We start from the raw sequence: 27,918 nt of genomic DNA on the forward strand, positions 1-27,918 counted from the left end.
GTGTTAGTGTTTATTAACAGGGGGCTTGAGTTTAAGAGCCGTGGGGTTATGCTACAACTGTACATGACCCTGGTGAGACCATATTTGGAGTATTGTGTGCAGTTTTGGTCACCTCACTATAGGAAGGGTGTGGAAGCATTGGAAAGGGTGCAAAGGAGATTTACCAGGATGCTGCTAGGTCTTCTGAGGAAAGGTTGAGGGAGCTAGGGCTTTTCTCTTTGGAGCGGAGGAGGATGAGAGGCGACTTAATAGATGAGGGGATAGATAGAGTGGACGTTCAGAGACTATTTCCTCGGGTGGATGCAGCTGTTACAAGGGGGCATAACTATAAGGTTCGGAGTGGGAGATATAGGAGGGATGTCCGAGGTAGGTTCTTTACTCAAAGAGTGGTTAGAGTGTGGAATGGACTGCCTGCTGTGATAGTGGAGTCGGACACTTTAGGAACTTTCAAGCAGTTATTGGATAGGCACATAGAGCACACCAGAATGATAGGGGCTGTTTAGCACAGGGCTAAATCGCTGGCTTTGAAAACAGACCAAGGCAGGCCAGCAGCATGGTTCAATTCCCGTAACAGCCTCCCTGAACAGGCGCCGGAATGTGGCGACTAGGGGCTTTTCACAGTAACTTAATTGAAGCCTACTTGTGACAATAAGCGATTTTCATTTCATTTCAGGGAGTGGATAGCTTGATCTTGGTTTCGGACACAACATGAAGGGCCGAAAGGCCTGTGGGTGCTGTACTGCTCTATGTTCTAGTCCCAGGTTAGAATTCCACAGTTCCTGATCACTACATTGGATACCTGGTGAGGATCAGGAAAGCTGGAACACCTGCAACACACACACAAATTATTGCCTGGTACTGATTCCTGCAGTTCAAACATGAAGAATAGCTACTGGAAAAAAATATGGGCTTGATGGTGCCTGTGGAACTGTATCTGAGTGCGTGCCACTGTGTGTGGAACTGTACCCTAATGAGAGTCAGTGTGTATGGAACCCGTATCCCAGTGAGAGTCAGTGTGTGTCAGACCCGTACCCCAGTGAGAGTCAGTGTGTGTGGAACCCGTATCCCAGTGAGAGTCGGTGTGTGTCGGACCCGTACCCCAGTGAGAGTCAGTGTGTATGGAACCCATACCCCAGTGAGAGTCAGTGTGAGTCGGACCTATACCCCAGTGAGAGTCAGTGTGTATGGAACCCGTATCCCAGTGAGAGTCAGTGTGAGTCGGACCTATACCCCACTGAGAGTCAGTGTCAGACCCATACCCCAGTGAGAGTCAGTGTGTGTGGAACCCATACCCCAGTGAGAGTCAGTGTGAGTCGGACATATACCCCAGTGAGAGTCAGTGTGTGTGGAACCCGTATCCCAGTGAGAGTCAGTGTGTGTGGAACTGTACCCCAGCAAGAGTCAGTGTGTGTCAGACCCGTACCCCAGTGAGAGTCAGTGTGTGTGGAACCCATATCCCAGTGAGAGTCAGTGTGTGTCAGACCCGTACCCCAGTGAGAGTCAACAAACAAAGAACAAAGAACAAAGAAATGTACAGCACAGGAACAGGCCCTTCGGCCCTCCAAGCCCGTGCCGACCATGCTGCCCGACTAAACTACAATCTTCTACACTTCCTGGGTCCGTATCCCTCTATTCCCATCCTATTCATGTATTTGTCAAGATGCCCCTTAAATGTCACTATCGTCCCTGCTTCCACCACCTCCTCCGGTAGCGAGTTCCAGGCACCCACTACCCTCTGCGTAAAAAACTTGCCTCGTACATCTACTCTAAACCTTGCCCCTCTCACCTTAAACCTATGCCCCATAGTAATTGACCCCTCTACCCTGGGGAAAAGCCTCTGACTATCCACTATGCCCCTCATAATTTTGTATACCTCTATCAGGTCTCCCCTCAACCTCCTTCGTTCCAATGAGAACAAACCGAGTTTATTCAACCGCTCCTCATAGCTAATGCCCTCCATACCAGGCAACATTCTGGTAAATCTCTTCTGCACCCTCTCTAAAGCCTCCACATCAGTGTGTGTGGAACCCGTATCCCAGTGAGAGTCAGTGTGTGTCAGACCCGTACCCCAGTGAGAGTCAGTGTGTGTGGAACCCGTATCCCAGTGAGAGTCGGTGTGTGTCGGACCCGTACCCCAGTGAGAGTCAATGTGTGTGGAACCCATACCCCAGTGAGAGTCAGTGTGAGACGGACCTATACCCCACTGAGAGTCAGTCTGTGTCGGACCCATACCCCAGTGAGACACAGTGTGTGTGGAACCCGTTTCCCAGTGAGAGTCAGTGTGTGTCGGACCCGTACCCCAGTGAGAATCAGTGTGTGTGGAACCCACACCCCAGTGAGAGTCAGTGTGAGACGGACCTATAGCCCACTGAGAGTCAGTGTGTGTCAGACCGGTACCCCACGGAGAGTCAGTGTCGGACCCGTATCCCAGTGAGAGTCAGTATGTGTGGAACTGTACCCAGTGAGGGTCAGTGTGTGTGGAACTGTACCGCAGTGAGAGTCAGTGTGTGTGGAACTGTTCCCCAGTGAGAGTCAGTGTGTGTGGAACTATTCCCCAGTGAGAATGTGTGGGAGCTGTTCCCCAGTGAGAGTCAGTGTGTGGAACTATTCCCCAGTGAAAGTCAGTGTGTGTGGAACTGTTCCCCAGTGAGAGTCAGTGTGTGTGGAACTGTTCCCCAGTGAGACCAGTGTGTGCGGAACTGTACCTCAGTGAGAGTCAGTGTGTGTGGAACTGTACCTCAGTGAGAGTCACTGGGTGCGATTCTCCACTCCCACGCCGGTTGGGAGAATCGCCTGGGCCGCCAAAATTTCCGGGGCCGCCGGTCCGACGCCCTCCCGCGATTCTCCCAAGCGGCGGGAACGGCCCGGTCGAGTTTCGCGGGCCGCAGGCTGGAGAATCGCCGGAGACACCCAAAATGGCGAATCTCCGGCACCCCCGCTATTCTGAAGCCCGGATGGGCCGTGCGGCCAGGCCAAAACGGCGGGTTCCCCCCGGCGCCGTCCACACCTGGTCGCTGCAGTCGTGGGCGGTGCGTGAACGCTGTGGGGGCGGCCTGTGGGGGGGCGAGGGGGGATCCTGCACCGGGCTTCACCTGGAATGTGGGGTGGCCCGCGATCGGTGCCCACCGATCGTCGGGCCGTCCTCTCTGAAGGAGGACCTCCTTCCTTCCACGGCCCCGCAAGATCCGTCCCCCATCTTCTTGCGGGGCGGATTTAGACAGGACGACAACCACGCATGCGCGGATGACGTCCGTTATGCGGCGCCGGCCGCGTCATCTATGCGGCACCGCTTTTACGCAGGCGACAAGGCCTGGCGCGTGTAGATGACGCGGCCCCGATACTGGCCCATTGTCAGGGCCTGAATCGGTCGGGACCGGGGCCGTTCCGCGCCGTCGTGAACCTCGACGGCGTTCACGACGGCGCGGCCACTTCGGCGTGGGAGTGGAGAATCCCGCCAGTGTGTTTGGAACCCATACTCCAGTGAGGAAAAAAAATAAATGAAAATGTACCAAAATCATGATTTATTTAAACAAACAGAATTTACAACAGCTTTACCGATTCTTCTACGCTCCCTTTCTGCATTGTCAGAAACTTGAATGAAAATACAATTTGCTTGGTGCCTCTCTTTGATAATCTGCATGACATCTGTCCAATTCCATGCCAGCCCTGAGGAAGAAGGAATTTGTAACCTGGAGAATTACAGGATCAGCAGCTCGATATACAATGCACTTTAAAAAAAAAATCCTTTTTTAAAAAAAAAGGTTTTTGAACATAATATATTTACAATTATGTACACAGAATAAAATAGAAAAGCCTGGTAAGATATTGCACATCAGCTCAAAAACAGCAACTCCATACAGTTAGCAAAATCATGTTTAACAAATAAGTAGAAACATGTTTGGGGGGGGGGGAACGGAGGAGGTATATATACATTTGGGTACCGGAGAGACTGTGGTAAACCACTGTTAGTATACTATATGTATTGTGGTAAACCACTGCCTGATGGCTCCGCCTCCCCTCGGGCTCGGTATAAAGGTGGCTGCCTTCCGGCCCTGCCCCAATTTGGGATCAGAGGACAGGAGTCTTTCTGTTTCGCATAATAAAGCCTCAGTTTCGTTCACTACTCGTCTTGTGTTTATTGATGACACATCAATTTAATAAGCTAAACTTCTAAGATGAATTCATCGCTCAAGCCTGATCGCCTGGAGCTGGACGCACAGGCAGCCGACGCCACTGCGACATTCGAGCACTGGCAAAGCTGCTTCGAAGCTTACCTCGGATGCTCCACCGAAGACGTCACCGACCTCCAAAAGCAGCAAATACTCAACGCACGGGTGAGCCCACAAGTTTTCCTTCTTATCAGAGACGCCCCCTCGTATACGGAGGCGATAATGCTGCTGAAGTGACAATACATAAAGTCAGTAAACGAGGTGTATGCTAGGAACCTCCTTGCCACGAGGCGACAACGCCCCGGAGAATCACAAGCCAAATTCCTGCGTGCCTTGCGGGTACTCGGCCGGAACTGTGTTTGCCAGGCAGTATCGGCTATCCAACACACGGAGCTGCTGATCAGGGACGCCTATGTCGCGGGCATTAAATCGAATTACATCCGCCACCGCTTGCTAGAATGGGGCCCACTCGGCCTCCCAGAGAAAAGTGCAGCTCTCAAACTCGCTGGAAGTGGCTTACCAAAACATGGGGGCCTACACCACACGGCACCCTCGTGGACCTTATGGGCGCCGCCATCATCCAACTTGAGTGCAGCGCAAGCCTGTGCCGCACTGCAGCCTGTCAACGCTGGAAGCCCGAAGTGCTACTTTTGCGCCCAGGGTAAGCATTCCAGACAACGCTGCCCTGCACGGAACGCGACTTGCAACGGGTGTGGGAGGAAGGGCCACTTCGCCAAAGTCTGCCAGGCCCGACCTGTCCCTAAAGTTCCTAGGCCCAGCAGCGCTGCCTGCTGCCTGTCGGGGCCGCCCCCAGCTGCCCGCCACCCGCCATGAGCGACCCGTGGGGGCCGACATCTTCACTGCCACCCACCATGTGTGACCCGTGGGGGCCGGCATCTTCGCCGCCATCTTCGCTGCCACCCGCCATGTGCGACCCGTGGTGGCTGCCATCTTCGCCGTCATCTTTAATTTCACCGGCCACGCGCGACCCATGGGGGCTGCCATCTTGGGACGACTCCGCTGCCTCCCGGGACCCATGCACGCCCGGTCGTACGCTGGCCACCGTTACCTTCGACCAGCCCACCCATCACCTTCCGAAGCTCGCCCCCATCGCACTCGACCAGTCTCGACCTCATCACCTCACAAAATCCACGATGACCGTCCGGATCAACGGGCACGAGACAGCCTGCCTCTTCGACTCCGGGAGCACAGACAGTTTTATCCACCTAGATACGGTAAGGCGCTGCTCCCTCCTAATTCTACCCGCGACCCAGAAAATCTCCCTGGCTTCCGGATCACATTCCGTAGAAATCCGGGGGTACTGTGTCGCGACCCTTTCGGTACAAGGCGTAGAGTACACTAACTTTAAGCTCTATGTTCTCCCCCATCTCTGCGCTGCCCTATTACTGGGGCTCGACTTCCAGTGCCACCTCCAAAGCCTTACTTTAAAGTTCGGTGGACCCCTGCCCCCCCTCACCGTCTGTAGCCTCGCGACCCTTAAGGTCGCCCCACCCTCGCTCTTCGCTAACCTAACCCCGGACTGTAAGCCCGTCGCCACTAGGCAAAGACGATACAGCGCCCGGGTCAGGACCTTTATCAGGTCTGAGGTAATGTGTTATACGAGTCGGTTTAACATTGACTGCAACTGGATGCAGTGAGACTAGAAACAGGCTTCAAACACAGGAGATGGTCCACACTGTTTTCTTGAACCTGCTGGCTGTGTACAGAATTTGCTGTGAGTTGATACTCTATTAATCTGAACTGATAACCTCTGACTGGCTTGACCAGACTAACTCTCTGTCACATGGAGACGGTGCTCACGCACGGCCTTGTGCACTCTAACTATCTCTGCAGCTGTATCCTGTGAGAAGAGGGAGAGTCTTAATGCCTTGTGTGTTTTATAGTGGTAGTGTCCTGTCTGGTGAATGGTTGTTCTGTGTCGTGTGTGTTCATTAGTTATCCTGTGTGCCAATCACTGCCTGTCTGCATCTCATTATATACGTGAGTGGATATTATGACAGGAGGTCCAGCAGCTCCTACGAGAGGGGATCATTGAGGCTATTACCAGCCCCTGGAGAGCCCAAGTGGTGGTCGTCAAGACTGGGGAGAAGCACCGGATGGTCATCGACTGCAGTCAGACCATCAACCGGTACACGCAGCTCGATGCGTACCCCCTTCTCCGCATATCTGACATTGTCAATCAGATTGCGCAGTATCGAGTCTTCTCCACAGTTGACTTGAAGTCCGCGTACCACCAGCTCCCTATCCACCCGGAGGACCGCCAATACACTGCCTTTGAGTCAGATGGCCCCCTCTACCACATCCTTAGGGTCCCCTTTGGCGTCACCAATTGGGTCTCGGTCTTCCAGCGAGAAATGGACCGAATGGTTGACCAGTACGGGCTGCAGGCCACGTTCCCGTACCTAGGTAATGTCACCATCTGCGGCCATGACCAGCAGGACCATGACGCAAACCTCCGGCATTTCCTCCACACCGCTAAGCTCCTTAACCTCACCTACAATATGGAGAAATGCGTTTTCCGCATAACCTGCTGTGCGCCACACCTGCCTAGCCATCCTTGGCTACGTTGTTCCTCCTGGAACTTCCCCTTCCCCACTGCACCAAGGCCCTGAAGAGATGCCTGGGGTTGTTCTCTTACTATGCCCAGTGGGTTCTCAATTATGCGGACAAGGCCCGTCCACTCATTAAATCCACTATTTTTCCCCTGATGGCTGAAGCCCGCCTGGCCTTCAACCGCATTAAGGCAGGTATTGCCAAAGCCGCAATGCACGTTCCAGGTGAAGAGCGATGCGTCGGACTTTGGCCTGGCCGCTACCCTCAATCAGGCGGGCAGGCCCGTGGCTTTCTTCTCCCGTACCCTCCATGCCTCCGAAGTTCAACAGTCCTCCGTCGAAAAGGAAGCCCAAGCCATTGTAGAAGCTGTGCGCCATTGGAGGTATTACCTGGCCGGCAGGCGATTCACTCTCCTCACTGACCAACGGTCGGTTGCCTTCATGTTTAACAATACACAGTGGGGCAAAATCAAGAACGACAAGATTCTGAGGTGGGGGATCGAACTCTCCACCTATAACTACGATATCTTGTACCGACCTGGGAAGCGTAATGAGCCCCCAGATGCCCTAGCGTACAAGTAGACCGACTCCGGGCCCTCCACAATGACCTCTGTCACCCGGGAGTCACCCGTTTTTTTCATTTTGTCAAGGCTCGCAATCTGCCTTACTCCATCGAGGAGGTCAGGACCGTGACCAGGGACTGCCAGGTCTGCGCGGAGTGCAAACCACACTTCTATCGGCCAGACAGAGCGCACCTGGTAAAGGCCTCTCGCCCCTTTGAGCGCCTCAGCATCGACTTCAAAAGGCCCCTTCCCTCCACTGATCGTAACGTGTACTTCCTCAACGTTGTTGACGAGTACTCACGATTCCCCTTTGCCATCCCATGCCCTGAGATGACTCTGCCACCGTCATCAAGGCCCTGCACAGTCTCTTCACTTTGTTCGGTTTCCCCACCTACATCCATAGCGATCGGGGTTCCTCCTTCATAAGCGACGAGTTGCGTCAGTTCCTGCTTAGTAAGGGCATCGCCTCAAGCAGGACGACCAGCTACAACCCCCGGGCCAACGGACAGGTGGAAAGGGAGAATGCGACGGTCTGGAAGGCCATTCTTCTGGCCCTGCGGTCTAGAAGTCTCCCAGTCTCCCGCTGGCAGGAGGTCCTCCCCGATGCGCTCCACTCCATCCGGTCGCTCCTGTGCAATGCCACCAACGAGACCCCCCACGAACGTATGTTTGCCTTCCCTAGGAAGTCCACCTTTGGGGTCTCGTCCCATCCTGGCTGACAGTCCCAGGGCCTGTCCTCCTCCGGAAGCATGCAAGGAGTCATAAATCGGATCCCCTCGTCGAGAAGGTCCTGCTCCTCCATGCCAACCCACAATATGCCTACGTAGCACACCATGTCGGGGGACAGGACACAGTCTCCCTCCGGGATTTGGCACCTGCAGGTTCCCCAGCGACCATCACCACCACCCCCGAACCTACGCCCTCTCCCTCCACCACTACCTGGCTATTTCAAGATTTGGTACCCGCAGGCCCACCGGCGACCATCACCATCACCCCCGCCCCTAGACCGCTCCCCCCTCCACCGGTACGCAACTACTGGGTGGAGAAGTAGACAACACGCTCCCGGACGCGCAGGTCTCGACACCAGTGCCCACACCACAGGCGGGACTGAGGCGATCACGGTGGCAGATCAAGGCCCCCGACAGACTTGACCTTTAAGTCCACTTCACCCCCGCTGGACTCTTTTTTTTAACATGGGGTGAATGTGGGAAACCACTGTTAGTATATTATATGTATTGTGGTAAACTGTTACTGTACTACATGTATTGTGGTCAACCACTGCTGATGGCTCCGCCTCCCCTCGGGCTCGGTATAAAGGTGGCTGTGCTCCGGCCCTGCCCCAGTTCGGGATCAGAGGCCAGGAGGCTTTCTGTTTAGCTTATTTATGCCTCAGTTTCGTTCACTACTCGTCTTGTGTATATTGATGGCACATCAGAGACAGTTACAGTAATTATATCCAATACAGAGAGAGCAAATCGAGGATGGATCTGGTGTTGTTGCTTTCTTCTCCCATTCAGCTCTGCTTTAGCCGTTCATCCCATCTTTCTCTCGTATTTTCTTGCTCTCTGTTACTGTGCTTGCCGTGGTTGCTGTCGTTTCCTGTGCTCTCCCTCTGGCTTTCATTCCCTCGCCTCCCTCCCCCTCTGGTTCCCCTATGTTGTTCCCTGTCTCCTCCTTTTTCCCTTTCCCACCTCCTCTGCCCCTCTCCCCCTCACCCTTTCCCCCTCCCCTTCGCCTTCCTTGCGGTTCACCTTACATTTCTCTTATGTTTAGCTCCCGGGGGGGCGGCCCCAGGTCTTTCCCCCCTTCTCTTTCCCCTGATTCTTGGCTACTTGGCTATTCTTCTGCTTGTTTGCTGGCCACAAACAGGTCCCAGAACAATCGGGTGAATGGCTCCCACGTTCTGTGGAAGCCGTCGTCTGACCCTCGGATGGCGAATTTGATTTTCTCCATTTGGAGAAATTCCGTGAGGTCGGACAGCCAGTCTGCAGCTTTGGGTGGTGCTGCTGACCGCCAGCCGAACAGGATTCTATGGCGGGCGATCAGGGAGGCAAAGGCAAGGGCATCCGCCCTCCTCCCAGGAATAGATCTGGCTGGTCTGAAACCCCGAAGACCGCCACTTTCGGGCATGGCTCCACCCTCATCCCCACCACTTTGGACATTGCCTCAAAGAAGACTGTCCAGTACCCAACAAGTCTGGGGCAAGACCAGAACATGTGGGCGTGATTGGCTGGGTCTCCTTGGCACCGCTCACATCTGTCCTCCACCTCCGGGAAGAACCTACTCATACGGGTTCTTGTTAAGTGGGCTCTATGTACCACTTTTAGTTGCGTCAGGTTGAGCCTTGCGCAGGTGGAGGTGGAGTTGACCCGATGCAGTGCTTCGCTCCAGAGTACCCACCCTATTTCGATCCGCAGGTCTTCCTCCCATTTCTTTCTTGTTGCATCCAGTACGGTGTCAGCCGTTTCTACCAGTTGTTCATACATGTCGCTACAGTTCCCTTTATCCAGGATGTTCGCATCCAATAACTCCTCCAGTAATGTGGCGGTTGTGGGTAAGTCCTTGTCTCCAAGATGGGGAGTAGAGTCAACCCCGGTAACTATAGACCAGTGAGCCTTACATCTGTTGTGGGCAAAGTCTATGAAAAGTTTATAAGAGATAGGATTTATAATCATCTAGAAAAGAATAATTTGATTAGGGGTAGTCAACACGGTTTTGTGAACATAAGAACATAAGAACTAGGAGCAGGAGTAGGCCATCTGGCCCCTCGAGCCTGCTCCACCATTCAATGAGATCATGGCTGATCTTTTGTGGACTCAGCTCCACTTTCCGGCCCGAACACCATAACCCTTAATCCCTTTATTCTTCAAAAAACTATCTATCTTTATCTTAAAAACATTTAATGAAGGAGCCTCTACTGCTTCACTGGGCAAGGAATTCCATAGATTCACAACCCTTTGGGTGAAGAAGTTCCTCCTAAACTCAGTCCTAAATCTACTTCCCCTTATTTTGAGGCTATGCCCCCTAGTTCTGCTTTCACCCGCCAGTGGAAACAACCTGCCCGCATCTATCCTATCTATTCCCTTCATAATCTTATATGTTTCTATAAGATCCCCCCTCATCCTTCTAAATTCCAATGAGTACAGTCCCAGTCGACTCAACCTCTCCTCGTAATCCAACCCCTTCAGCTCTGGGATTAACCTAGTGAATCTCCTCTGCACACCCTCCAGTGCCAGTACGTCCTTTCTCAAGTAAGGAGACCAAAACTGAACACAATACTCCAGGTGTGGCCTCACTAACACCTTATACAATTGCAGCATAACCTCCCTAGTCTTATACTCCATCCCTCTAGCAATGAAGGACAAAATTCCATTTGCCTTCTTAATCACCTGTTGCACCTGAAAACCAACTTTCTGCGACTCATGCACTAGCACACCCAGGTCTCTCTGCACAGCAGCATGTTTTAATATTTTATAATTTAAATAATAATCCCTTTTGCTGTTATTCCTACCAAAATGGATAACCTCACATTTGTCAACATCGTATTCCATCTGCCAGACCCTAGCCCATTCACTTCGCCTATCCAAATCCCTCTGCAGACTTCCAGTATCCTCTGCACTTTTTGCTTTACCACTTATCTTAGTGTCGTCTGCAAACTTGGACACATTGCCCTTGGTCCCCAACTCCAAATCATCTATGTAAATTGTGAACAGTTGTGGGCCCAACACTGATCCCTGAGGGACACCACTAGCTACTGATTGCCAACCAGAGAAACACGCATTAATCCCCACTCTTTGCTTTCTATTAATTAACCAATCCTCTATCCATGCTACTACTTTCCCCTTAATGCCATGCATCTTTATCTTATGCAACAACCTTTTGTGTGGCACCTTGTCAAAGGCTTTCTGGAAATCCAGATATACCACATCCATTGGCTCCCCGTTATCTACCGCACTGTTAATGTTCTCAAAAAATTCCACTAAATTAGTTAGGCACAACCTGCCCTTTATGAACCCATGCTGCGTCTGTCCAATGGGACAATTTCCATCCATATGCCTCGCTATTTCTTCCTTGATGATAGATTCCAGCATCTTCCCTACTACCGAAGTTAAGCTCACTGGCCTATAATTACCCACTTTCTGCCTACCTCCTTTTTTAAACAGTGGTGTCACGTTTGCTAATTTCCAATCCACCGGGACCACCCCAGAGTCTAGTGAATTTTGGTAAATAATCACTAGTGCATTTGCAATTTCCCTAGCCATCTCTTTTAGCACTCTGGGATGCATTCCATCAGGGCCAGGAGACTTGTCTACCTTTAGCCCCATTAGCTTGCCCATCACTACCTCCTTGGTGATAACAATCTTCTCAAGGTCCTCACCTGTCATAGCCTCATTTCCATCAGTCAGGGTAGTGAAGGGTAGGTCGTGCCTCACAAACCTTATTGAGTTCTTTGAGAAGATGATCAAACAGATGGACAAGGGTAAAGCAGTTGATGTGGTGTATATGGATTTCAGTAAAGCGTTTGATAAGGTTCCCCACGGTAGGCTATTGCAGAAAATACGGAGGCATGGGATTCAGGGTGATTTAGCAGTTTGGATCAGAAATTGGCTAGCTGTAAGAAGACAGAGGGTGGTGGTTGATGGGAAATGTTCAGCCTGGAGTTCAGTTACCAGTGGTGTACCACAAGGATCTGTTTTGGGGCCACTGCTGTTTGTCGTTTTTATAAATGACCTGGAGGGCGTAGAAGGATGGGTGAGTAAATTTGCAGATGACACTAAAGTCGGTGGAGTTGTGGACAGTGCGGAAGGATGTTTCAGGTTACAGAGCGACATAGATAAGCTGCAGAGCTGGGTTGAGAGGAGGCAAATGGAGTTTAATGCAGAAAAGTGTGAGGTGATTCCTTTTGGAAGGAGTAACAGGAATACAGAGTACTGGGCTAATGGTAAGATTCTTGGTAGTGTGGATGAGCAGAGAGATCTCGGTGTCCATGTACATAGATCCCTGAAAGTTGCCACCCAGGTTGATAGGGTTGTTAAGAAGGCGTACGGTGTGTTAGCTTTTATTGGTAGAGGGATTGAGTTTCGGAGCCATGAGGTCATGTTGCAGCTGTACAAAACTCTGGTGCGGCCGCATTTGAAGGATTGCGTGCAGTTCTGGTTGCCGCATTATAGGAAGGATGTGGAAGCATTGGAAAGGGTGCGAGGAGATTTACCAGGTGTTGCCTGGTATGGAGGGAAGATCTTATGAGGAAAGACTGAGGGACTTAAGGCTGTTTTCATTAGAGAGACGAAGGTTAAGAGGTGACTTAATTGAGGCATACAAGATGATCAGAGGATTGGATAGGGTGGACAGTGAGAGCCTTTTTCCTCAGATGGTGATGTCTAGCACGAGGGGACATAGCTTTAAATTGAGGGGAGATAGATATAAGACAGATGTCAGAGGTAGGTTCTTTACTCAGAGAGTAGTAAGGGCGTGGAATGCCCTGCCTGCAACAGTAGTGGACTCACCAATATTAAGGGCATTTAAATGGTCATTGGATAGACATAGAGACGATAAGGGAATAGTGTAGATGGGCTTTAGAGTGGTTTCACAGGTTGGCGCAACATCGAGGGCCGAAGGATCTGTACTGCGTTGTAATGTTCCATGTTCTATGTTCTATGTTCCGGAGGAAGTTTTTGAGTTGCAGGTACCTTAGTTCATTCCTCCTGGCTAGTTGGAATTTCTCCGTCAGTTCGTCCAGTGTTGCAATCCTGCCGTCTGTGTATAGGTTCCTGACTGTCAGTGTCCTTCCGTCCTGTCCCCACTTTTTAAAGGTGGCGTCAGTCAGCGCTGGTGTGAACCTATGGTTGTTGCAGATGGGAGCTTTGTCCGACATTTTGGTCAGGCCAAATTGCTGCCGTAGTTGGATCCAGGATTGGAGGGTGGCTATCGCCAGCGGGCTGCTGGAGTGTTTTTTGGGTGGGGATGGGAGTGCCGCCGTGGCGAGGGCCCGGAGGGAGGTCCCCATGCACGAGGCATCTTCCGCGCGCTCCCACTCGGCTTTTGGCTCCTTGATCCATCCCCTTATTCGTTCGGCTGTCGCCGCCCAGTGGTAGAATTGTAGGTTTGGGAGGGCAAGCCCTCCCCTCGACTTTGTTTTTTGTAAGAACATCTTTGGGATCCTAGCATTCTTCTCCCTCCATACAAACGCCATGATTAGTTTGTCTAGTGGTTTGAAAAAGGCCTTGGGGATGTAGATCGGGATGGATCTGAATAGGAAGAGTTACCTGGGCAGCACGTTCATTTTGATCGTCTGGACTCTCCCCGCGAGGGAGAGTGGGAATGTGTTCCATCTTTGCAGGTCCTTTTTGACTTCCTCTGTCAGACTGGTGAGGTTCCATTTGTGGATCCCCTTCCAGTCATGGGCTATTTGGATCCCCAGGTAGTGGAATTTGTGTCGGGCTTCTTTGAACGGCAGTCCCATTAGTGCTGCCCCTCGTCCTTGTGGGTGTATCGGGAAGATCTCACTTTTGCTCATGTTGAGTTTGTAGCCCCAGAAGGCACCAAACTCTTTCAGGAGCGCAATGATTTCGTCCATGCTGCTTTGTGAGTCCGAGATGTTAAGGAGCAGGTCATCTGCATCGCGTGAGACTCTGTGCTCTCTGCCTCCTCATTGGATCCCCCTCCAGTTCTTTGCTGTTCTGAGAGCGATCGCTAGAGGTTTGATCGCTAGGGCGAACAGCAGCGGGGCAGTGGGCATCCCTGCCTGGTGCCCCTGTGCTGGGAAGTACTGGCAGTCAATGTTGTTTGTCCGTTTGCTCGCCATGGGAGCGTTGTATAGGAGCTTTACCCAGAAGGTGAATCCTGTTCCAAGCCCGAACCGCTCCAGTACCTCTATGAGGTATTTCTATTCGACCCTGTCGAAGGCCTTTTCTGCATCTAGGGAGACGATCACCTCTGGTATTCTCTCCCCAGATATGTCATTATCACGTTCAGCAGGCGCCTGATGTTCGAGGTTAGCTGTCTACCTTTGACAAAGCCCGCCTGGTCCTCTGCAACCACCTCTGGTCTTCTAGCCTTTTGGCTAGGATTTTGGCCTGTATTTCGGTCTCTGCGTTTAATAGTGAGATGGGTCTGTATGACACACATTCCGTTGGCTTTTTATCTTTCTTAGGTATCAGCGAGATTGAGGCCTGTGCTAGAGTGGGCGGCAGTGTGCCCCTAGCTAGCGAGTCAGTGAACATCTCCCGCAGGTGCGGGGCCAGTGCTGTCGAGAATGTTTTGTAGAAGTCCGCCGGAAACCTGTCCGGTCCCGGCGCCTTCCCCCCTGCATGGAGCTAATACTGTCCATGATCTCTACCAGTGCTAGTGGTGCTTCCAAGCACCGTTTTCTGTCCTTCCCCACAACTGGCATGTCCAGTCCACGAAGGAACCATTTTATCCCAGACTCCCCCATTGGGGGCTCTGAGGTGTACAGCCCTTGGTAGAACGCCTCAAAGGGCCTCAAAAAGTACAGTGGGTTAAACAGCGGGATTGTAATGCAGAACAATGCCAGCAGCGCGGGTTCAATTCCCGTATCGACCTCCCCGAACAGACACCGGAATGTGGCGACCAGGGGCTTTTCACAGTAACTTCAGTGAAGCCTACTTGTGACAATAAGCTATTATTATTATTGAAGGTTTTGTTGATCTTTTCTGGGTCTGTTTCTAATGTGCGTCTGGTATCTCTGATTTGCGCAATTTCTCTGGTGGCTGCCTGCTTTCTCAGCAGGTGTGCCAGCCGGTGGCTGGCTTTGTCTCCATGTTCGTATAGAGTCTCCCATGCCTGGCGGAGTTGGTGCACTGTTTTCCTAGTGGAGAGCAGATTGAAGGTCCATTGTAGCTCCTCTCCGCCAGGAGATCTATGGTCGGGGCCTCGGAGTATTTACGATTTACCCCCAGTATGGAGTCGACCAGCTGCTGTCTGAAGTGTTGGGTACTCTGCTACACAGACGAACCAAAACGGTTGCGAATGGTACAACTCAGTTTTATTTCAAACATCTATTTACACTGGTAAACTGGTTACTGAGGTTCGATCATGACCCTTGAATCTGTGGACCTATTCTTAATTCTATCTTGTAGTGGCACTCAGCACATGGTGGATGTCTGAGTGGCTTGCTATGAGCTGTGTGCCTTGAGCTGTCTCCTTGCTCGAGAGCTCAGGAAGTGTTGTGTTCCCTGTTTTGTACTTGTATGCTCTTGCCTGTGATTGGCTGTTGTGTTGTGTGTGTGTTGATGTGTCCGTTGATCTGTCCATCAGTATGTATGTATGTATGTACTATGATGTTTACCTGAATATCATGACACTGTCTAGCCGTCCTTTCCTCCCTATCTCTTCGCGCTTTGAATGCGATAATTTCCTATCTCATCATGGCCTTTAGCGCTTCCCAGAACATGGAAGGTGAGACCTCCCCGTTTTGGTTGTTCTCCGTGTACTCCGCTATGGCCTGCGATATCCTTTCGTTGAACGCCTTGTCTTCTAGTAGGGCAGTGTCCAACCTCCATGTCAGGCGTTGGGCCCTGCCCGTCTCCAACCTCACGTCCATGTAATGTGGAGCATGGTCGGAGATCACAATTGTGGAGTATTCCGCTTTGACCAATCCCGGAAGCACCGTTTTTCCCACAATAAAGAAGTCAATTCTGGTATATACGTTGTGAAAAAATACTTTTTTTAACTTTTGGAAATCCAAAAATGTAAATGAACCAACAGATAAAAGATTTTAATGGTCGTTGTGTATAACTGCTGTACCCTGGGACTACATTTCACCACCACCTCTCCAAACTGGAGGTCTGTGACCAGCGGTGTGCCTCAGGGATCGGTGCTGGGTCCTCTGTTATTTGTTATATATATATAAATGATTTGGATGAGAATGTAGGAGGCATGGTTTGCAGATGACACCAAGACTCGTGACATAGCGCACAGTGAAGAAGATTATATAAGATTACAACAGGATCTTGACCAACTGGGCCAGTGGGCTGATGAATGGCAGATGGAGTTTAATTTGGATAAATGTGAGGTGATGCATTTTGGTAGATCGAATCGGGGTAGGACATACTCAGTTAATGGTAGGGAGTTGGGGAGAGTTACAGAACAAAGAGATCTAGGGGTGCAGGTTTATAGCTCCTTGAAGGTGGAGTCGCAGGTGGACAGGGTGGTGAAGAAGGCATTCAGCATGCTAGGTTTTATTGGTCAGAATATTGAATACAGGAGTTGGGACGTCTTGCTGAAGTTGTACAAGACATTGGTAAGACCACACATGGAATACTATGTTCAGTTCTGGCCACCCTATTATAGGAAGGATATTGTTAAACTGGAAAGTGTGCAGAAGAGATTTACAAGGATGCTACCAGAACTTGATGATCTGAGTTATAAGGAGAGGCTGGATAGACTGGGACTTTTTTCCCTGGAGTGTAGGGGCCTTAGGGGTGATCTTATGGAGGTCTATAAAATAATGAGGAGCATAGATAAGGTTGATAGTCTACATCTTTTCCCAAAGTAGAAGAGTCTAGAACTAGAGGGCATAGGTTTAAGGTGAGAGGGGAGAGACACAAAAGAGACCAGAGGGGAAATTTCTTCACAGAGGGTGGTGAGCATCTGGAATGGGCTGCCAGAGGCAGTGGTGGAGTCGGGTACAATTTTGTCTTTTAAAAAGCAGTTAAACAATTGCATGGGCAGGGTGGCTAGGAGGGATATGGGCCAAATGCGGGCAAGTGCGGCTACCTTGGTGATAGAAACTGGGTGGCATGGACAAGCTGGGCCGAAGGGCCTGTTTCCATGTTGTAAACATCTATGACTCTAATCATGCAATATAATACACAGGGCATTTGATATCAATACGTAGTTATTAATATTTATCATGGCTATCAATCTCAGTGCATAAAGATAGTAATGAGTCATTGGGAGTAATGTGTCTTCTTTTCCTGCTTACCCCGTCTGTGTGAAAACTTTTTCTCTCTTTAATTTCCACCTTACCAAGTTGTAATGTTTGAGGTTATTAGCTCAGTGTTTAGGGTCCCTGTACCCTGAAACTAACGTCCAACATCATCCCACATTGAAGCACTGACTCATGATAAATAAGGTGTCACTCATTATGAGAGATGAGGACAATTTCTTTCTCTCAGATGGTCATGAGTCTCTAGAACTCTATTCCTCAAAAGGAATGGAAGTAGAGTCTTTGAATATTTGTAAGCTGGAGATGGATGGACTCGTGATTAACAAGGGGGTGAAAGGTTAACAAGGGGTGAAAGGTTATTGAGGATAGGCAGAAATGTGGGGTTGAGGTCTCAAACAGATCAGCCATGACCTTATTCAATGGCGGTGTGGCCTGGAAGGGCTGAATGGCCTCCATTTCCTCCTACTTCATATGCTCGTATGATCTTTTCCCACTTACCCCATTCCCCACGCCCACCTGTCCTGCTTGGTGACACTGGGTGAAAAAGTCTGCACTTCCTTCTCCAATTGCCTCCTGGAGATAAATCTTTCTAAACCATTATTAATATTGTCCTTTCCCATCGCTTTTCAGCCATTAAAGCTGCCATATTGATCCAGGGCTGGTACCGTCGCTATGTGGCAAGAATGGAAATGAGACGTCGCTACACATGGAGTATTTTTCAATCTATCGAGTATGCTGGAGAACAAGACCAACTACAGGTCAGCTTCATTCTCATTGTGTATTCCAAAGTATTCATCTATATAGGCATTGCAATCTGTACATCAAAATAGAATTAACAGTTGGTAACCCAGAATTGGAATGATGCAGAAAACGGGACACGTGTTGTCAAAGCTTTTCATTGTGCACTCATCAGGGCAAATGCAAGAATGTCAAATTTCAAACGATCACAATTTGTACTACAGGAGAAAAGGGGTTGATTGCTTAACAAGTCAACTCTTATTTTCTTAGAGGCTCCAATAGGCTCCCAAGCTCTTTGGTAATTCAATGCCAGGCTTGAACATATATTCTTTTTGTTTGCAGAGAATGGGTCCCTGCGTATGAATGTATGTTGCTTCTAGCAAGCATAAATGAGCCACATTACAGTCTTGATTGGTTAACTTAGATCGGTTGTTAGTGTAGCTGTTAGCGCCCTCTGGATTGTTAATCCAAGTGCTGCCCAACTGACGAATCACAGCGAACAGTAGACATTTTGTTTTGGGTTTCGCATGCACAGGCTGGTTGAGTACAGTCTATTCCAATTGCTAGGACATATAGCTTACATAACTGGCATCACACCGGCATTGAAATGTATACACACGGGGCGGGATTCTCCCCTAACCGGCGGGGCGGGCCATACCGGCGCCGAGGAATGGTGTGAACCACTCCAGCGTCGGGCCGCCCGGAAGGTGCGGAATCCTCCGCACCTTCAGGGGTTAGGCTGGCGCCAGCGGGGTTGACACCATGCCAGCCAGCGCCGAAAGGTTTGGCACCGCACCAACTGGCGGCGAAGGGCTTGGCACCGCACCAACCAGCGCCGAAGGACTTGGCACTGCACCAACCGGCACCGAAGGGCCTCCGCCGGCGTGATATGGCGCATGCACGGGAGCACCAGCGTGTGCTGGCATCATCCCAGCGCATGCACAGGGGGGTTCTTCCCCGCGCTGGCCATGGCGGACCGTTACGCCGACTGGCACGGAGGGAAAGACTGCCGCCACGGCACAGGCCGCCCGCGGTTCAGTGGTCTCCGATCGCGGGCCAGGCCACCGTGGGGGACCTGCCGGGCCAGATCCCCTCGCACCAAATCCGCAGGTCGCCCGCAGTGCCAGGTCCCACCGGTACGGACCTGATGTATTTTACGCTGGCGGGACTGGCCGGAAATGGGCGGCCACTCAGCCCATCGCAGGTCGGAGCATCGCCGGGGGAGCAGCTGTGAACGGCCCCCGACCGGCATGGCGTGATTCCCGCCCCCGCTGAAAAACCGGCACCGGAGAATCCGGCAGCCAGCATCAGGATGGCGGGGCGGGATTCACTGCGCCCCCGCGCCAAATCTCCAGCCCGGCGGGGGTCGGAGAATCCTGCCCCAGGTTCATCAATTGCTCTCTGGGGGGATTATTTTCTGGGACTGACAGCATTTAGCGAAAATAACACGTGTGGCCACTGCATAGTCGCAGCCTGAAAAGGCTTGCTTCGCCCGATATTCAATTATTTTGTAGACAATTTGCCTTACCAGGGTAATTTGAGGTGGACCAGGCACTTTTCAGGTCTAAAGGTTGTGAGCTTTGGCCCATTTGAGAGTCTTGCAAGTCTAGAATTATGTAGAATTGCATAGTGTTCAGACCATGCAGTCCATCTCATCGAGGCTGGCGTTTATGCATCCATATTATTCACCTCCCTGTGGGAGTGAGTTCTACATTCCAACCAGAAGATAAATTCTGAATTCCCCATTGAATTTATTAGTGACTGTCTTATATCTGCTGTTGCTAGTTTTGGTCTTGCGCAAATAAGGTAAACGGATATGATATAATCGGGATTACGGAGACATGACTGCAGGGTGACCAGGGATGGAAACTGAATGCCCATGAGTATTCAGTATTTAGGAAGGACAGACAAAAAGGAAAGGGCGGTGGAATGGCAGTGCTGGTTAAAGAGGAAATTAGCACAATAGTGAGGAAGGATATTAGTTCTGACAATGTGGACTCTGTATGGATAGAGTTGAGAAACACCAAGGATCAAAAAACATTAGTGGTCATTGTATATAGACCTCCAAACGGCAGTGATGTTGGGAATGGCATTAAACAAGGAATTAGAGACACATGCTAAAGGAACATCTGTAATTATGGGTGATTTTAATCTACATATAGATTGGGCAAATCAAATTTGTCACAATATCGTAGAGAAGGAATTCCTAGTGTGTATACGGGATGGTTTTCTGGACCAATATATTGAGGAACCAGAAAGGATGTTCCCGATAGTGGGTGTGTCCAGAACCAGGGATCACAGTCTGAGGATACGGGGTAGACTAGTTAGGGATGAGGAGCAATTTCTTCACCCAGAGAGTGATCGGCCTGTGGAATTCGTTACAACAGGAAGTGGTTGAGGCCAAAACACTGCATGTTTTCAAAAAGCAGTTAGATGCAGCACTTAGGGCGAAGGGGATCAAAGGATATGGGGGGGAAAGCAGGATTAATTTAATAATTTAATAATCTTTATTGTCACAAGTAGGCATACATTAACACTGCAATGAAATTACTATGAAAAGCCCCTAGTCACCACTTTCCGGCGCCTGTTTGGGTACACAGAGGGAGAATTCAGAATGTCCAAACGTCTTTCGGGACTTGTGGGAGGAAACTGGAGCACCCGGAGGAAACCCACGCAGACACGGGGAGAACGTGCAGACACTGCACAGACAGTGACCTAAGCCGGAATCGAACCTGGGACCCTAGCGCTGTGAAGCAATAGTGTTAACCACTGTGCTACCGTGCACCATATAGAGTAGGATGATCAGTCATGATGAGCACCTATTTTTGCATCTTCTCCAGTGCCTCTATATTCTTCTTATAATACGGAGACCAGGGGCGAAATTCTCCCGAAACGGCGCAATGTCCGCCGACTGGCGCCCAAAACGGCGCCAATCAGACGTGCATCGCGCCGCCCCAAAGGTGCGGAATGCTCCGCATCTTTGGGGGCCGAGCCCCAACATTGAGGGGCTAGGCCGACACCGGAGGAATTTCCGCCCCGCCAGCTGGCGGAAACGGCCTTTGTTGCCCCGCCAGCTGGCGCGGAAATGACATGTCGGGGCGGCGCATGCGCGGGAGCGTCAGTGGCTGCTGACAGTTTCCCGCGCATGCGCAGTGGAGGGAGTCTCTTCCGCCTCCGCCATGGTGGAGACCGTGGCGGAGGCGGAAGGGAAAGAGTGCCCCCACGGCACAGGCCCGCCCGCGGATCGGTGGGCCCCGATCGCGGGCCAGGCCACCGTGGGGGCACCCCCCGGGGTCAGATCGCCCCGCGACCCCCCCAGGACCCCGGAGCCCGCCCACGCCGCCTTGTCCCGCCGGTAAATAGGTGCTTTAATTTACGCCGGCGGGATAGGCAATTTATCGGCTGGACTTCTGCCCATCCGGGCCGGAGAATCGAGTGGGGGGGGGCCCGCCAACCGACGCGATTCCCGCCCCCGGCGAATCTCCGGTGCCAGAGACTTCGGCAACCGACGGGGCGGGATTCACGGCAGCCCCCGGCGATTCTCCGACCCGGCGGGGGGTCGGAGAATGACGCCCCAGAACTGTACAGAATACTCCCAAGTACAGTTTAAACAAGGTTTGATATATTACTTGTCACACAAATACAAAGGAACCTCTAAAGTCTACACATTCACTCATGAACACATGCTCACATATGGTGGATTAGGAAAGTTCTGTTGTATTTATTAGGAGGTCTTGTGGTGCAGTGGGTAGCACCCCTGCCTCTGAGCCAGTAGTCCCACCCAGGGTTTGATGGCCAAGGAAGGTGAGCTCATAATACGGTCCAACATGTTGAATGTCAATCCTTCTAAACACACCAATGGTTGGCGGTAAGAGCGGAAGAGACTCTTAGTCGGCCAGTGGTGCCCCCCCTCAAGCTACAGGTCTGTGGCGACAGACTAGTGACCTATTCGGGAATTATTAGCCATGGAAACAGACAAAAGTCTGCCTTAGTGAAACCACTAGGTGCAGGAAGAGAATTGGAATGGAAAAATGTAACTATTAAATACGGTATCAATGCTGTATAACTTTGATCTCACACATAATAGTTAACAAAGAACTGACATGAGGACATGGTTGAATCGAACTGGCTGTACATTTCCCAACACCTCCCTGAGGGTAACTCTTCAATGATCATTTTGCTGCATAACTGTGCTGAGGATAGTCTTTTGAAATTTGCGCAGTATTTAATTTACAATTACCTTGTTATTTTGGAGGAGCTGTAATGTTGAGTTGGGAGAGTTGTGTGTAATAGTACAGATGTTCTTGCAGATGTTCATGACGGGCTGCCTTTGAAATGGTGCTTTGTGTCTTCTTTTGCAGCTCTCTCACTTCTTTAGTTTTCTAATGGATCACTACACTCAGCTCAGTGGGGCGAGCGGCGGTGAGTAGCTAAACCCTGCGGGCAGTTTTCTTCAGATCTTCAAAAGGTACATTGTTGAATAAAAACACCTTAGTCACATTCCAAACGTATGCACATTCTTGTTCCTATTTTGAAGCAATTTCAGAAGTACCCTCGTGAGTTTTCATTCCTTTACATTGATATGAATATTTTGTGTGAATGGCTTGGGTCACCACTTGAGATCTTATTTACTATTTCACATTTTCTAATCAAGCCCTCGAGATCTTTGAATGTTTCAGACAACTTAGTTATATTGTGGAAAAAAAATGACTGACAATTATTCAAACACAAACATGCTGATTTAACCAGGGGAGTGACCATTTTCGCCAGACCTAGGCCCCCATCTATATCATGTGAGCACTGGCACACAGTTCGGAAGAGGGAGGGAAGAGAAGAGAGTGAGGAAGTTGGGACATTCCAGTGAATTCTGAATGGGATTATCCGGCCTCATAGCCACGTGTTTCTCGGCGGCGGGAGGCAGCACGCTGGTCGCTGGCAAACGGGATTCTCCATTCCCGCCGCTGTCAATGGGAATTGACACCGAAAAAATGCCTGGGGGTGGTGGTGGTGGGGGGGGGCGGCAATGCCAGCAGGGGGGGGCGGCAATGCCAGCGGGACCAGAGAATCCCACCAGCAGTGAATTCTGGCTGAATTTCTGTCATGTGCATCATACTCACTTCTGTGTAACAAATGGGAAGGTGGCAGGTAAAATTATTTAATTTATAATTTCCAATTAAGGGCCAATTTAGTGTGGCCAATCCACCTACCCTGCACGTCTTTGGGTTGGGAGGGAGGGGGGGTAGCACAGTGGTTAGCACCGTTGCTTCAGAGCTCCAGGTCCCAGGTTTGATTCCCGGCTTGGGTCACTGTTTATACGGAGTCTGCACGTTCTCCCTGTGTCTGCGTGGGTTTCCTCCGGGTGCTTCAGTTTCTTCCCACATGTTAGGTAATTTGGACATTCTGAATTCTCCCTCAGTGTACCTTAACAGGCGCCGGAATATGGCGACGAGGGGGTTTTCACAGTAACTTCATTGCAGTGTTAATGTAAGCCTACTAGTGACAATAAAGATTATTGAAAAAATCCACGCAGACACGTGGAGAATGCGCAAACTTCACATGTACAGTGACCCGGGGCCATGATCGAACCCGGGTCCTCGGCGCCATGAGGCAGCGCTGCTAACCACTGCGCCATCGTGCTGCCCCAGCGGGTAAAATTATAATGGTGAGGCCATGATGAGGTCAGCCATGATAATATTGAACGGTGGAGTCAGGCACGAGTGACTAAATTGCCTACTCCTCATAGCTCTTGTGTTCTAAGAAAGAACTATTCTGTCTGATTTCACCATCCAGGTCTTGGTCTGTAGCCCTGTAGGTAACAGCACCTCAAGCACAAATCTGGTGTTCTTGTTTAATAAGGGGATTCAAGGGTTATTGGGAGAAGGGAAGAGAATGTGGATGAGGAACATAACAGCCATGATCAAATGACGGAGCAGACTTGATGGGCCGAATGGCCTAACTCTGCTCCTATATCTTATGGTCCTATGGCTATGTTAAAATGCCAGTCGGACAAGCTGAGATTACTACCAGGTTTCCTACAGAGTGTCTCTCAGGTAATAACAGAGATGTTGTCTCCTCCAGAGGTATGGCCCCTCTCTGTTACAAGAAATTAAAGTAAATGATGCACCAGCTCCATTAATGTGCAGTGCGCGAATTGACTGGAGATTGCCTTGTATATTATAAATGTTATTATCCATTTTCAAAACCATTTTAACTCCATTATCTAAGATAGTGTGATTGAAACAGATTATTGTAGCACAGAATACATGGAAATGCCCATTAATTCAACTCACGGCACCTTTGGACCATAGCACTTCAATACTCTGTAGAATTTGTAAATAATACAATGATGTCTTCAGTGAAATTCCTCTAGTTTAATGAGAGTCCATCTGTGGATAGATTGGAGAAGCTGATCTGTTCTCCTTATGGAGAAAGGTTGAGATGGGATTCATGGGGGTGTTCAAAAGCATGAGGGAGTAGATACAGAGTAGATAGAGAGAAACCATTCCCTTTGCAGGAAGATCGGAATCCAGCGGGCACAGGTTTAAGGCAAAATAAGCCTTGGAGACAAGATGAGATTGAAATTGAATGAAGCAGCCTCCCGAGGATACCCGACTCCCCAGCGAGAAATCAGGCGGGTGTCGTTTAGTAGAGGGCAGTAGAGCGGAGCTGCTGATTGGTCGTTGCGGGGAAAACTTGCATCAGTGCATTGCGGTCACTGCATCCAGAAAGTGTATCTGAGCAAGACACCCTCGGTGTTCAAGTGAAGGCAAGCATTCAGCAGAGGGCAGTAGAGCAGAGCTGCTGATTGGCTGTTGCGGGGGAAATTTGCAACAGTGCATTGCGGTCACCGTATCTTGAAGGTGGTTTGTGGAGGAGCTGTTGTCAAGTGACAGTTAAACCCAAAACACTTCTTCAGTGTTTTCCTCCCTACCTCCACCTCTAACCAAAAAAAAAGACAATCACTGTAAGGATCCCAGCCGAGTAAAGATCAAGAGGGAGACTCAAGGGCAGGTAGAAGTAGAAAGAAGTTGAACCTTGACACCACAGCCTGCAGGTAAGTGATTGGCTTGTGACTGGTAAGTAGTTTTTCTTTTCCCTGAGGTGTTATCGTGCGGGGCGCAGTGGTTGCTGAGTGAGTGCTTGCTGAGAAGGGGAGTAAATTTTTTTTAAAACTTATTGTTGGGAGTTTCCAGCTGAATCCGGTCAGAGTGAGGACAGAGTGACTGCTGGGTAAGTAGTAAAGATTTAAATTGTTTGCGTAGGCCCATAACAGCTGGTTGCTGTTCGCGTGTGGGGCGCAGTGGTTGCTGGTTAAGTGTTTTATTTTTACCTGTATTTAAGTTGGGCAGTTTCTAAACCCTAGACACTACACTTGTAGTGTCCCCCACCCTTCTACCTCCTTTAACCTAAGGGGTAGAGTGAATATCTGGTAAGCTCTTTCTTTCTTTTTCTTGTTTTATCTAGAGGGGATGGCAGGGAAGGCAGTGCATTGTTCCTCCTGCAGGATGTTTGAGGTGAGGGATGCCGTCAGTGTCCCTGCTGATTTCACCTGTGGGAAGTGCACCCATCTCCAGCTCCTCAGAAACCGCGTTAGGGAACTGGAGCTGGATGAACTTCGGATCATTCGGGAGGCAGAGGTGATCATAGATAGTAGCTTCAGGGATGTAGTTACTCCGAAGAATCAAGCTAGATGGGTGACGGTGAGAGGGGCTGGGAGGAAGCAGTCAGTGCAGGGATCCACTGTGGTCGTTCCCCTCAGTAACAAGTATACCGCTTTGGATACTGTTGAGGGGCCGACCTACCAGGGGTAAGCCACGGTGAACGGATCTCCAGCACGGAGTCCGTCCCTGTAGCTCAGAAGGGAAGGAGGGATAGCAGGAGCGCAATAGTTATTGGGGACTCGATAGTTAGAGGGACAGATAGACGGTTCTGTGGCAGCGAAAGAGACTCACGGATGGTCTGTTGCCTCCAGGGTGCCAGGGTCCGTGACGTCTCGGACTGTGTTTTCAGAATCCTTAAAGGGGAGGGGGAACAGTCACCAGTCGTGGTACACATCGGTACCAACAACATAGGTAAGAGAAGGGACGGGGATTTAAAACAGGAATTTAGGGAGCTAGGGTGGAAGCTGAGAGCCAGGACAAACCATGTTGTCATCTCTGGTTTGTTGCCAGTGCCACGTGCTAGTGAGGTGAGGAACAGGGAGAGAGTGCAGATAAACACGTGGCTGCAGGGATGGTGTAGGAGGGAGGGTTTCAGGTATGTGGATAATTGGAGCACATTCTGGGGAAGGTGGGACCTGTACAAACAGGACGGTTTGCACCTGAACCAGAGGGGCACCAATATCCTGGGAGGGAAATTTGCTACGGCTCTTCGGGGGGGTTTAAACTAATTTGTCAGGGGGATGGGAAAACGAGCTGTAGTCCAGAAGCCAGTGTTGAGAGTAGTGAGGTACTGAGGAGGGTATCAAGGTTGCAGGAGTGTACCGGCAGACAGGAAGGTGGGTTGAAGTGTGTCTACTTCAATGCAAGGACCATCCGGAATAAGGTAGGTGAACTTGGAGCGTGGATTGGTACTTGGGACTACGATGTTGTGGCCATTACGGAGACATGGTTAGAACGGGGACAGGAATGGGTGTTGGAAGTTCCGGGGTATAGATGTTTCAGTAAGAGTAGGGAAGGTGGTAGAAGAGGTGGAGGAGTGGCAGTGTTAATCAAGGATAGTTTAACAGCTGCAGAAACGCAGTTTGAAGGGGATCTGCCTATTGAGGTAATATGGGCCGAAGTTAGAAATAGGAAAGGAGCGGTCACATTGTTAGGAGTTTTCTATAGGCCCCAAATAGTAATAGAGATGTGAAGGAAGAAATTGCAAAACAGATTATTGATAGGTGTGGAGGTCACAGGGTAGTTGTCATGGGTGACTTTAAGTCTCCAAATATTGATTGGAACCTCTATAGGTCGAACAGTTCCGATGGGGCAGTTTTTGTACAGTGTGTGCAGGAGGGTTTCCTGACACAATGTGTGGATAGGCTGACAAGAGGGGGGGGCCACATTGGATTTGGTACTGGGTAATGAACTGGGCCAAGTGTTAGATTTGTTTCTGGGAGAGCACTTTGGAGATAGTGACCACAATTCGGTGTCTTTCACTATTGCAATGGAGAGGTCTAGGGCCATACGGCAGGGCAAGGTTTATAATTGGGGGAGGGGTAATTATGATGCGATTAGGCAAGAATTAGGGAACAGAAACTGTCAGGGAAAGGCACAAATGAAAAGGGGAGCTTGTTTAAGGAACAAATACTGCGTGTCTTTGATAGGCATGTCCCTGTCAGGCAGGGAGGAAATGGCCGTGTGAGGGAACCATGGTTCACAAAAGAGGTTGAATGTCTTGTCAAGAGGAAAAAGGAAGAGTATGTAAGGATGAGAAAACAAGGTTCAGTAGGGTCGCTTGAGGGTTACAAGGTAGCAAGGAATGAGCTGAAAAAAGGGGAGAGCTAGGAGGGGGCATGAGCAGTCCTTGGCGGGTCGGATCAAGGAAAACCCCAAGACTTTTTACTCTTATGTGAGAAACAAAAGAATGACCAGGGTGAGGGTAGGGCCGGTCAAGGACAGTAGTGGGAACTTGTGCATGGAGACAGAAGAAATAGGAGAGGCGTTGAATGAATATTCTTCTTCAGTGATCACAAAGGAGAGAGGCCATGTTTTTGAGGATGACATTGTGATTCAGGCGGGTAGGCTGGAGGAAATAGATGTTCTGAGGAAGGATGTATTAGCAATTTTGAAAAAACCTGAGGGTCGACAAGTCCCCTGGGCCAGATGGGATATACCGAAGGATTCTTTGTGAGGCAAGGGATGAGATTGCAAAGTCTTTGGCTTTGATCTTTGGGTCCTCGCTGTCCACGGGAATAGTGCCAGAGGACTGGAGAGTGGTGAATGTTGTTCCTCTGTTCAAGAAAGGGAAAAGGAATGACC

General features: G+C 50.3%; 1 protein-coding gene across 4 annotated transcripts in view; it reads left to right on the forward strand.

Annotated features, from left to right (window-relative positions):
- ppef1 (protein phosphatase, EF-hand calcium binding domain 1) overlaps nucleotides 1–27,918 on the forward strand; it is a 275,391-nt gene that overhangs the window by 132,127 nt on the left and 115,346 nt on the right. For all 4 annotated transcript variants that reach the window (XM_072514414.1, XM_072514417.1, XM_072514415.1 and 1 more), the window contains 2 exons: nucleotides 17,846–17,973; nucleotides 22,315–22,375. In XM_072514414.1, the coding sequence (XP_072370515.1) occupies nucleotides 17,846–17,973; nucleotides 22,315–22,375 (189 nt within the window). The remainder of the gene's footprint in view (nucleotides 1–17,845; nucleotides 17,974–22,314; nucleotides 22,376–27,918) is intronic.

Source organism: Scyliorhinus torazame, chromosome 8, assembly GCF_047496885.1.
Source record: "Scyliorhinus torazame isolate Kashiwa2021f chromosome 8, sScyTor2.1, whole genome shotgun sequence".
Taxonomy (NCBI): Eukaryota; Metazoa; Chordata; class Chondrichthyes; order Carcharhiniformes; family Scyliorhinidae; genus Scyliorhinus; species Scyliorhinus torazame.